The following is a 12,237-nucleotide window of genomic DNA, read 5'->3' as shown; positions in this document are numbered from 1 at the left end:
TTTCAGGAAAGCATGGGAAGACGACTGGTATGAAATGATAAAGAGTGAGGTGAGCAAAACCAGGATTACAGAATATATAGTAATAACAATATTGTAAAGATAGTAATAATGAAAGATTGGTAACTGACAATTCCAAAATTTCAATGGACTTATGACGAAAAAGGCTATCCACTTCCATATAGAAAATTCATAAACCCAGAGTGCTGACTGAAGCATTTTTTCCCTTGGAAGATGGCTAATGTAGAAATATGTTTTGCATGACTTAATGTATGTGATAGGTATTGTATTTGTTGCCTTTTCAATTGATGGGAGAAGATCAGAGGGAAGGAAGAAAAGGATTTGGAACTAAAAAGTAAAATTGAATTTAAAAAAAAAAAAATGAAACAGGGAAGTCCTGAATCAGTCCTGTAACAGATCCATTTGAATACAAAAATAGCTATAGAATATAGAACAAGATAAATGCCACAACTGAATGACAGTTAAGTCCCTCAGGATTATAAGAGAAGGAAAAATTACATCTAATCTTGGTTCCTAATTGGAAGATTTCAGGGAAGACATGGCATTTGACATGGAACTTGATGAGATGAAGTAGGAAGAAGAAATACTCTAAGGTTTGGGCACGACAGAATTGGTGTGCCTCTCATTTTGATAGGAAAACCTATCTCATAATACAGGAGAGTGGGGGACAGGGGCACAAGCAGGGTGGGGGGGGAGGATGGAGGGGAGGGAATGGGGAGGAGAATGCAATACGAGGTCGACACTCATGGGGAGGGAAAGGACCATAAGAAAATAGAAGTAAAGGGGGACAGGATAGGATGGAGGGAAATATAGTTAGTCCTGTACAACACAACTAGTATGGAAATCATTTGCAAAACTAAACAGATATGGCCTATATTGAATTGCCTGTCTATCAAGGGGAAGGGGTGGAGAGGGAGGGAGCTAAGGAGGTTGGAACTCAAAGTGTTAGGACCAAATGTAATGTTCTAACCACTGGGTTACAAGAAATAACAGGTTAAGGGGTCAAGAAAGCTATCTGGTCCTACAGGACAAAAGAGAAGACGGAGACAAGGGCAGGGAGGGAGGATAGAGGAGAGAGCAGATAGGTCACAGGGGCAATTAGAAAGCTCGGGTTTGGGGGGGGGAGGGGAGAAAAGGGGAGAAAATTTGTAACCCAAAATTGTGTGAAAATAAATGTTAAAAATTAATAAAAAAAAAAAAAAGAATTGGTGTGCCTTTTCTTAAGAGGGAAGGGATTGATTAGGCATTTGAAAATGGCAAAGTAGTGAATGTTTGAGGTGTTCTTGAAAACTGTAGACAACAGTATTGTTTTTGAAGTGTACATAATGGAAAATGTTTTCCAAATACATCTAATGAAAGAAATTTACCAAAGAGAGAGTGAAGATTATTTAAAACTACTACTGCACTAGCTCGCATTGCACAGTGGCTAAGCGTGCCACTGAATTTGGGAAGATCTGAATTCAAATCGTGCATCAGACCCTGACTGCCTGCCTCTGTTTCCTTAACTATGATAGGGATAATTATAACTACTTTGTCATTTTCAAATGACATAATATTTGTGAAACTACTTGGCATGGTGCTTGACAGAAAGGTACACACTTAAGAAAGTCCTTCTTCCTCCCCCTCTTTTTTCCTTCCTTCCTTGTTGAATTGTGGGGGATTTTTTAACTTTTATAAATTTTTTAAATAAAGTGAGTTTGGCCCAATTTGATATCTGCTCTTTCCTCACATGTCAGAGTGAACTCGTAGTCCTCTTCACCTTGATCCTCACCCAGTCAATTATGAATAATAGCTCATTTCCAAAATGTCCCCCAACTTGCTAATCAACCCTCTTTCATCTGTTCAGTTGCTCGTCATCCCCTCTTCTAATAGCTGCCTAACTTAACCATTAGGAACCCCATTATGTGATGGAGTCCTTTATCTCCCTCTTAATCAAACCCAGGTCATAGGCCATTTTTCCTAAGAAGCATTCCTAACTAGTTAAAGATAGCCTGTCTGATTAATCTCTTACATACCATCACTTTTTAACTAGGTTTGAATCATGAACTTAAACTGAACTAGGAAATTGAAAACTAGAATATAAAATTTAACTAGAAACCCTTGAACCAAAATTTAAGCTCCTAAAAGCGAAGAGATTATTTAATTTTCTCTTTGTATTCTCAGTACCTAGCACAGTGGCTGGATACATTGGTACTCAATAAATGGTTGCTAATTGATTAATTTCATACTTTATTTCAGAACAAACATGAAATAGCAGCATTGTTTTCATATATATAAAAAACAGGAAAGAGCACCTCCCAAACAAAAGTTAACATGAGAATATACAAGAGATATTCCATCTTATTGCTGAAGCTAGGCTTATTGATAATTTTGTTTTTCATACTAAGAGAGATTTGACTTGACTATTCAATTTTCTGAAAAGCTCTTGTTTGATAATTATGTCTGTCATTTTTCATTCAGTGAGTGTGATAATTATTACTGGTATTCATAAATTCATTGTTCTTTCTGCTCAACTTAAACAGTACACTGGGGAAAAATGGGGTACTTTTCATTCTTTAATCCTGGACACTGGAGATGTCCATAAAATAACTGCCCGTCCAAGGATCAGGAAAAAAAATGGAATATAGCAAAGAAGGATAAATTGAAGTGAAGAATTAAGCTAATAGGGGTCAGTTGTTATCAGCCAAGTTCCTAGATCCAATATAGTTAATTCTTTGTTTCTGCCATATTTGTTGAAGAGAATTCACCACCATTATTTACAGTATGCTAGGTACTATTTACAAGGCCATACGTGATTGGTGTTCAATAATTTTTTATTTTTTTTTAAAAAGCAGTTGTTTGCTAAGATATTGCTTCTATTTTAAAGTTAATTAAAATGTGTAAAATACAAGCTCTGAATAAATTAGTTCCTCGGCAAATTGCTCTAGACCTGGAAACTTGAGACCCAGGGAAGTTAAATGATTTTCTCTAAGTCATTTAAATGTCAGAGGAAGTATTTTGAACTTGGGTTCTTCTACTCTACATAGTCAGTGTTTTTGCCGCTATCCTCCACCATTAAGGATTATTCTTCCTTCTTTAACTTGGGTATAAACTCAGGACATTAATCAGAGCATTTAGCTTGAGCAGCTCTAGTTAGTGCAGATAGAATGCCAAGCTTGAAGTCAGGAAGACCTGAGTTCAAATCTAGCCTCAGACACTTAGTAGCTATGTGACTCAGGGCAGATCATATATAACCTCTGTTTGTCTTATTTTCCTCAGCTATAAAATGGAAATAATAATGGCACCTATCTCCTAAGATTGTTGTGAGAATCACATGAGATAATACCTGTAAAGTGCTTAGCACAGTGGAAATCACAATTCTAGTTCAAAAACAACATCAAAATTCATTGCAGCTAATGTTGGTGAGATTACTTTGGGAAGCCATACCAATTGCTGAGTACTTGGATCTTTTAGGGACACTCATAAACTGTTACGGCAGGAAGATCTTAGAGATCATTTAATGCAAACCCCTTCTGAACAAAATGAGTCCTTTTGGAAAGACTCACAACAAAGGTTGGGATTATTTACCACAATTTTGAGAAATTAATGTAAACTAAAGGTGTCAAAACATGCAGCCCCCTGTTGCCTTCAACACAGAACCAGAATAAAAGGTAAATGGGAAACACTTATTCAAATAAATTAAAGTAGACAATAGATAGTGTTAGTTTGTGATTTTCTGAGTCAAGATGCAGCCCATGTCCTGTGTTCAGTTGTAGTGGCCCTATTTTTATTTTGAGTTTGACACTGCTGTTGTAAACCCCTACGTGTGTAATAGAAATTATAGGAATGAAGTACTTAATATGCATAGGAAATATAGTGCAGGAAAGGAAAATAGAAAATTGTCATAAATTAAAAGGTTTCATAATATTTTATTTGCTTTCAAAAAAAAAGAAATTTAAGCACTTTTTTTCCCAGTTTTAGAATTAAGTAGTATAACCGGAAATGATAGAGCTTGCTTTTTGCCCTTACAGACCAAAATGAACATCCAGTCTTGTTGATTTTCTTTAACTGAAGAAGAATCCCTACTACAGCCTTCACAAACAAGTAGTGAGTCACCTTTTGCTTGGAGATCTCAAGTAAAGGGGGACCCACTACTCCTCTTGTAGCTTCATCAATTTTTGGAGAACTCTGGTAGGAAGTTCTTTCTCATAGCAAGCCTAAATTTGATTCTTCCCAATTCAGCAAAGTAATAGTCAAGTCTTTTTCCAAAATAAAAGAGAATGAAAGTTAATTTTGGCCAAAAATCAGTGTATTTTTGTGTTCAGACTCATGTGTTGGCAATTTACTGTAGCCTCTTACAATTATATCCCTGTTGTGTGTATTGTACATAAATGATAAAACTTATCAAGTCATAGATGTTGAGTTAGCGAAATCAGAAATATAACCAAAACTTATCTCTGAGTCCTTTAATCTAAGCCTTTTAATGTAAACTAACATTCATCATTACTAAAATACTTTTAATATTCAGTTACTGGTCATGCATTTTATCTTGCTCTGCCCTTTATCCAATAGGTATTGTCTGTTGAGAACTTTGAAGCAGTGTCAGACGCTGAGGGAAGCTCTCCTTGCTGCTGGAAAGGAGATTGTGTGGCATGGACGCTCAAAAGAAGAACCAGCTCATTACTGTAGCATCTGTGAGGTCAGTTCCTATGCTTTCTGTGGCTGGTTGGTTGTTTTGAATTCACCGGTTTTCCACTTTAGTTCTTGAGTAATTGTTTGATTGATTGTTCTATTAGCTCTGCTTGATTTAAAAGGCAAACCAACAAATAATACAAAAATACATTGTGAAATCCACTTTATGATAAATTTGAAAATCATGAAATTTTTAAAGATGGATTACAGAGGATGTTCTTTTCTCTGGTATGAAGAAATAAGTTGTTTTTCCCTGTCTTGGGTTTTTACCCAGGTGACCTGTCTTGAGTCTGAAAACTTTGTGCTAGAGTCTAAAGTGTAAAATCACTAATCTTTTCTAATACATCCCAGACTTTTGAAGTCTTAATTTAAATAGGTAAGTGCCTTAGGAAAGTGTTAACATGTTTAATGCCATGCTTTTCCAGCTACTAGGGATCCTTTAACTATTTCTTCTTCTCGAAGTGATTAGGGAGGATTCAGTCTGTAGGTGCGTTATCTTTAACTAAAGGCAATGCTGATTTGTTTAAATCAGGCCTGCACTAACCTGCAGCCTGTGGGCCGTGAAAAATGTAAAGGATATAAATGCAGGCCTGGCTGTTTGCAGCCTTCGAATGGATTTCAAGCTGCCCACAATAATGGAAAGGATGTAAAACAAACCTGCACAACATACTAGGCAGCCCACAGGTCATATGTCATGCAGGCCTGGTTTAAATGGTTCTAGCAAATAACCTCAAATAAATGGGAGGGAGGACACTTTCCCTTATACAGAACACACTTATCCCTCTTCTGAATGTCTTTCCTCTATTTTCCTGGCTTTGTCCCACTAATGTAGTAGCATCTACAAGTAATTGAGCCAGGGACAAATAATTTTTTATATTTGTTTCATAAAGAAAGTTACCCCCATTTCTTTTTCCCTGTCACTTCTAATTCAGAATAGGAAAAGATGAAACTAGAACAAAACACTTGAATTCTCAGAGATTGTGGCTATTTACTCTATACAGAGAATTACTGGTGCTTGTGCTTAGGTAAATCTTTCTTTTGCACTAGAACAGACCTTTAGGAGGAAATTGAGGACAAGTGGACTAACGCCTTTCAGCCATTTACCCACTTGAAAAATGAGAGATGAACCTTTTCTGCTAGGTTTGGAAAGGCGTCTTCAGTTTTTTTACATCTTCTACTCCCCTGACATCACTCCCAATTACTCTTACAGGATTTTTGCCTCTTTCTAGTCAAATATACAAGAGTTGGGCCTGAAGTTATAATAAAAAATACAATTTTAGGGAATTGTTATGATTGCTTACTTGAAGTGATTCTCCAAAGTCCTAATGCCATTGAATAAGAATACTGATAAGTTGGTTCTTGACGTTTCACAAGGAGTCTTATATGCATGTTTTGATTTTGTTCTTTCATTGAACTTTCTCTTTAAAATATTTTTAGTTACATGGTTTCAGCATTCTCTTGGATGTTTTATATCTTAAATCCTTAACTAAATGTAAAATATTCATCTTAACTGCATGTACACCCCAAATGTCAAATATGGTGTCATTTATCCTCTGGTTGTTGACTACTGGTAGCACAAATATTCTATGCTTTAAAATTAGGAATTACCCTAAATTATAAAAATACTCTTTTTTCTCTTTAATATGCATTGAATGGAACACTCAAATGCCTGGAGAAAATATTTTTTCCACCTTCTTTCAGCTATGGTTGAGCCCTTGCAACCTTAGAAGGAAAGAGTAAAATCAGTTCTAATCAACTCTCACCAGCAGGAAACAGAATATCTATAAATGGTCTAGGCCTGTAAAATGGGATGCTGAAACATATGCCTTACCTTGCCTTATTTTAATTTCCTAAATAATAATGCTCAAGTTTTATTGGCTTACAGTGCTGATGTCCCTTGTAATGACATGTTTGCCTGCACCCTTTTTTGGCCAACTGAGAATTTTCTTATAATTGTATAGCATATAAAATACACAAGAAGCTCTGCACCCAGAGACAGTAGGACACATAATTATTTTCCAGGCTTATGTGCCCTTTTTTGTATGCATTAGAATTTTCATTTTAATCTTGTTTGGTATTAATATATTGCCATTTTTGTATGTGAACTAAGTGTTTCCTCCCCGTTGGTAGAACTCTTATTAGTTGGGAGGAATCAAAAATTTTAAACATTGCCAGTAAGATCTTTGTTAGTGGAGATTGTTTCATTCTCTGTATAGCATCCAGCAACAGTGCCTCACAAATAGTAGTTATTTAATAAATTGATAGTTGATTGATTGATACAGTTTATCCTACCATAGTAGGATATGTTTGTTTGGACAACAAATTACTAGTGGTTGGTACCTGACCAATCAAGCATGATTTAAAGGATGGGTAAAATGCCCGAGTTGACTTACTCTGTTGGCCAAATTTAATGGTTGAATGTTACAAGAACCACAACAATAGACATATAATTCGCAATAAGTGTATGTATTATTTTATGCAGCTACTAATAATTAATATTATTGAATTTGTATCATTATCTTGGTAACTAGAGAGAAAAAGGTTACAATGAGATGAGAGTAGCTCAGGCTGAAGCATGAAGTGGCCAGAGGTGAAGTTAAGAGAGTGTCAGGTATTAATAAAGAAGGCAGAAGCCTGAGAGGAGGAGAGAGGCTAGTGCCAGTCCGCTCTTCTGAGGGGCTGGTACCTTATATCATTTCTCCCTTGGAACAAGCTTCAGTTGGATTCCTCTTTTCCACAATAGCAAATTTAAACTTTGTTAGGGGATGGAAGGTAAAATGTTTGATAACTTTCAATACCTAAGAAAATTTGTGCTCTCTGATCTGAATTCCTGTCTACTTATATTTACATATGCTTATAATCTAATTTATATTTTATTCGCATACATCTCATCTTCTACTAAACTGTAAGCTCTTTAAATGCAAAAGTAGTTTCTTATTTACCTTTGTATATGTTTTCAGTGCTGTTGGTGAATTTATCTTAATCCATCCCCTTCTCTTTTAACAAGCTCCTAAGTGGCATGTTGCACAGGTACTTTAAACCCATTTAAGAGTTAAACCTACAGCCTTAATGCTATTTTAGCACCTGTCCCTAACCATTGCATACTGACCACACATGCCTTGAAAAATAATTTCCTCCTTTTCCATATTTAGCAATTTTTAGTATCTGTACTTTTTTTTTCTGTGAAATAGGTAGAAGTCTTTGACCTGCTTTTCATCACTAATGAGAGCAATTCTCGAAAGACCTACATAGTACATTGCCAAGACTGTGCACGAAAAACAAATGGGAACCTGGAAAATTTTGTGGTGCTAGAACAGTACAGAATGGAGGACTTGATGCAAGTCTATGACCAATTTACATTAGTAAGTGAAATCAACATGTGAGTACATAATTAACTGGGTTAAGAAGCAGCAGAGTTTTTCATTTCCACTCAGTAAATAGGAGGTAATAAAATACTGGTAATTAAATGTTTTCCTTATTTTTCATATTGTCCCTGTGAAACGTGTGTGTGTGTGTGTATGTAAAAGAGAGAGAGAGAATTTTTTTCCACCTTTACTTCTGGGTAAGTACTGCCATAGTTATGATACCACCTAAACCTTACAGCTCTACTTCTGTGGCCTTTTCAAAACACTTGTATTTATTATGCAGTGATCTCCTTTGACAAAATGTGTTATGACCATAGCAGGGAAGAAAAACTGACAGATTCACTTCGTTTTTTTTACTTGCATGCACACACCGCACACAGGAATATAGATAGATTTCTCTAGGTTAATTATATGTGAGGTATTCAACCAAAAGTGTTATCACAGGAAAACATTTGGCAAAGCTAACTTAATAGTGTGATATATGAAATTTGTGAAATTCAAGTGTCTGTTGAAACATAAAATCATTAGTAATATAAATGGAATTGTAAGCAGAAACAAAAAGAATTTTCTAGGATTTTTAATCTTCCCACCTGTCTAGTACATGAGCACACATTAGGCACATGATTTTACTCTAACATACTCAGAGTTTTCACAACTTTGGAAATTTTATTCATTGTGTTTTTATATGAGTGAGGTCTTCACAGATTTCTCTAGATAAAACTTAGGCAATACTTGAAAAAATGCTAGAGAGCATTTTTAGTCAGTGACATGTATATACGCAAAAAGGAATACAGTCACATAGCTGTATCCTAAACTAATAACTGGTGAAGATTTAGTGATATTATCAAATTACTTTCCCTTCTCTCCTATAACACGCTTTGATTTCTAAAAGTATGATCAGCCACAAATTTCTAAAAGTTGTTATCTGGAAATTAGGCCTGTTATGCATCTTTTAAGAGAAAGTAAAATGGACAAGTAGAAGAAAGCGATAATGGTGTGCTCTTAGACAGGCTGGCCATATCTGAGATGCCATTATACTTACTGATGATAGTTATTGAACTTTTCCTGAGATTTATTGCATCCTCTGAAACTTTCTTTAGAAGCTGGCAAGGAAATTAAGATACCACTGTTTATATTTGCTCAAAAGTAATTTACCTTGCGTTTTTTCCCCCCAGGCTCCTCCATTACCATCCTCCTCATCTTGACATTGTTCCATGGACATTAAATGAAAACTTTTCTGATATTCAGGAAGTGACCCAGTTCTGCACCACTGGTTTTTGTAGCTATCCTATAAGGCTGCTGGCTGAAAGCTGTGTCTATGCAACCTTCCAAGTGCGGAGTGTCAACCAACTGGACAGGAGAGAGCACTGCTCCTACTCCAGAACTCAAAATAAAGCTGAACCAGCTATACTTCAAAACAAAAATTTCCACGTTTTGTATATATCTGACAAAACTGGCAACATTATACAGACTACTGACTTGAAGACCACCTCTTTTATATTTCTCTGTTTCTGGGCTGATGACTTGGTTTCATCCATTTCCTTACTCCTTTATCCTTTACCACCTCCAGAATTTTCCCTGGAAAAAGTACTAGCCTAGCTGGTCATTTCTTTGTAAGGTAGTTAGAAATTTTAAGTCTTTCTTTGGGCAACATTTTTTTTTTAATGTGAAAAGTTAGGTGATAAAATTTTTTTTACTTCTTTTATGTTTTTCTGTCTTGTTTTAAAACCATGACGGTTATACTTTTTGTTTCTAAATAAAACTTTAAAAAAATTAACAGCCAAGTCACAAAGATAATGGGTTGCACATAGACTAAGGAATAAACTTCAGATTTGTGATTTTTGTTTCTAATCTTGATGTAAATTTACACTATTTATAAATACATATTTATTGCTTGAAAATATTTGTGAATGGAATGCTGTTATTTTTTCCAGATTACCTGCCATTGAAATTTTAAGGAGTTCTGTCATTTCAAACACTACTCCTATTACATTTTCTATATGTAAATAAAACTGCTTAGCATTGTACAGAAACTTTTATTAAAATTGTTTAATGTTTAAAGAGTTTTTCTATTGTTTGAGTTTTAAAAAAAGCCTTGATGTACAGTGCCCAGTTTCTGTTCATTTTTCAAATCTGATTATATATATTTTATATATACTTCTGTATGTATATATAATATATATAGAAATCTGAATATGAAATATATGTATAAAGATTTAGAACTTAAATTTTTCTCATTTTAAGTTTCACATCTATGGTAGATTTGAGGTGTCTACTGTAAAGTATTGCTTACAAAAGTATGATTATTTTTAAAGAAATATATATGGTATGTATCCTCAAGACTGGTTTATTGTTAAATTGCAATTACTGCAATAACACCAATAAACAATTACTGCCAAAAAAAAGTACAGTAGTAGAAAACAAGTAGTTACTGAACTTAAGATTTTAAAGGGAATGTTCTGTCGGGTTGATTTCTCTTGATTCAGCTGGAGATGGGGGGGAAAAGAAAGATTACCTCTAGATACATAGCCCTGATTTTAGAATGCAGCTTTAAGAGATTTATGTTTAAAAACAGACAGATGTTTGTATGATTTCCTAATAACACTAAAGCCCAAAAAAAGCCATGATTTAGGGATAAAATTTAAGCTTTACTTTAATCAGAATTTTTTTAAAAAAACTTTCACTGGTTAAATTCACTTTGAAAATATTCTTTAGAATGTAATATTTTACTTTTTAAAACTTTTACTTGATGATAGCACTTTATTTTATAGTCATTACCACTTGTATTTGTGTGGCACTTCTAATTTTCCAAAGTACTTCTTCTCATTTTATTGCATCATTCATCTCAAGAAGTTCTGGAAGCATATCAAGTTAGACTTTCAGAAGATGTAATATTCTCCAGTGGAGCCATGCTGGTGGCAGTCATGAAGTGCCTTTTTTCAAACAGCTCTTAAATATCTTATCTGCTCAGAAGATTAAAAAAGCATGGAAGTGTTTTATTAAGTTAGTTAATAAATATTGAGCATTAACTACTGGTAGCAATTGGTACCACTTCATTTATAGTAGCAAAAGGAAACAATTACAGTACTGTCTTAATCTAAGAGGGATAGTGCTTAGCTAAGTGAGTGCTCTTCTGTTAAGCAGTTAGTATTTTTATACATTATTTTTCCCTAATTTCCATGAGTGATAAAAGAATGTAAAACATCCTTTTTTACCTACAAAATCCTAAATGCGATTGGGAAACAAAGATTTAATATCATGAGTGATAGAACGAAGTGATAAAAAATGTATAGTTATTGGAAAAAACCAGAATAATGCTGTCTTCAAATGGCGAAGAATTTTATAAATTGAAATAACCTATGAATTCCCATTTTTCAATTCTTTATACTTTAGCATAAAAGACCTTGTTATTTTATTTCTATTAAATTAGCATACTGATTTACAGTTTCAATCTAAAAATGTTAAGATTCTTGGTGATAAATTCTCAAGTATTTGATCCTCACCATCCTCTACATCTTTTTATAACTTTTGCAGTATGAGATTGAGTACTTTTATAATCATAACGTGGAAACATAAATAATAGATTGTTCACTGGTAATACTTTTACTTTCAAAAGAAAAATACGATTCAACTGAAGATTTCAGGGGAAGAAGGATTTTGGTGTAGCATTGTTCTTTCAGCCCTAACATGCACATATGCTGGATTCCTTATACACAAACTTTTCTCCAAATTTTACATATAGAAAGTGACTCATCCAGTCAAAGTACATGCAGGCATTTTATAAATCTCAACAAAGGTATAAATATGAAAATGGGATTTATTACACTTCAGTTCAACCCAAAGATGAAATATAGATAATGTAAACCTCTAAGGAAATTTATTGCTAGTGTTTTGTTTACCTTTTATCCACCTTTTACTTAGTAAATTTTTAGATGTTAATACTTCGGGACATGCACATTTTCTAATTAATTACTATTCACATTATTACAGAGGACTACCAAAGAAGAAATCTTATAATTAAAGGACAGCAAAAAGTTTTGAAGGAAAACAGTGAGATGGAAAAAGAGAAACATCAGAAGACTTTAAGATCTAAGTGAATAAGGGGAATTAGTAACTAACAGCTAAATTTCAGGAGGAGAAATCAGAGACTACAAAGTCAATTAGGAAACATTGAAAATTTGGA

General features: G+C 34.3%; 1 protein-coding gene across 7 annotated transcripts in view; it reads left to right on the top strand.

Annotated features, from left to right (window-relative positions):
- KDM6A (lysine demethylase 6A) overlaps window positions 1–10,115 on the top strand; it is a 251,094-nt gene extending 240,979 nt beyond the window's left edge. For all 7 annotated transcript variants that reach the window (XM_072615112.1, XM_072615110.1, XM_072615111.1 and 4 more), the window contains 3 exons: window positions 4,570–4,696; window positions 7,881–8,051; window positions 9,230–10,115. In XM_072615112.1, coding sequence (XP_072471213.1) covers window positions 4,570–4,696; window positions 7,881–8,051; window positions 9,230–9,259 — 328 coding nt within the window. In that variant the 3' untranslated portion in view covers window positions 9,260–10,115. The remainder of the gene's footprint in view (window positions 1–4,569; window positions 4,697–7,880; window positions 8,052–9,229) is intronic.
- Window positions 10,116–12,237: the final 2,122 nt, after the last annotated feature.

Source organism: Notamacropus eugenii, chromosome 5 (genome assembly GCF_028372415.1).
Source record: "Notamacropus eugenii isolate mMacEug1 chromosome 5, mMacEug1.pri_v2, whole genome shotgun sequence".
Taxonomy (NCBI): Eukaryota; Metazoa; Chordata; class Mammalia; order Diprotodontia; family Macropodidae; genus Notamacropus; species Notamacropus eugenii.
This window is presented reverse-complemented; position numbering and strand designations above follow the sequence as displayed.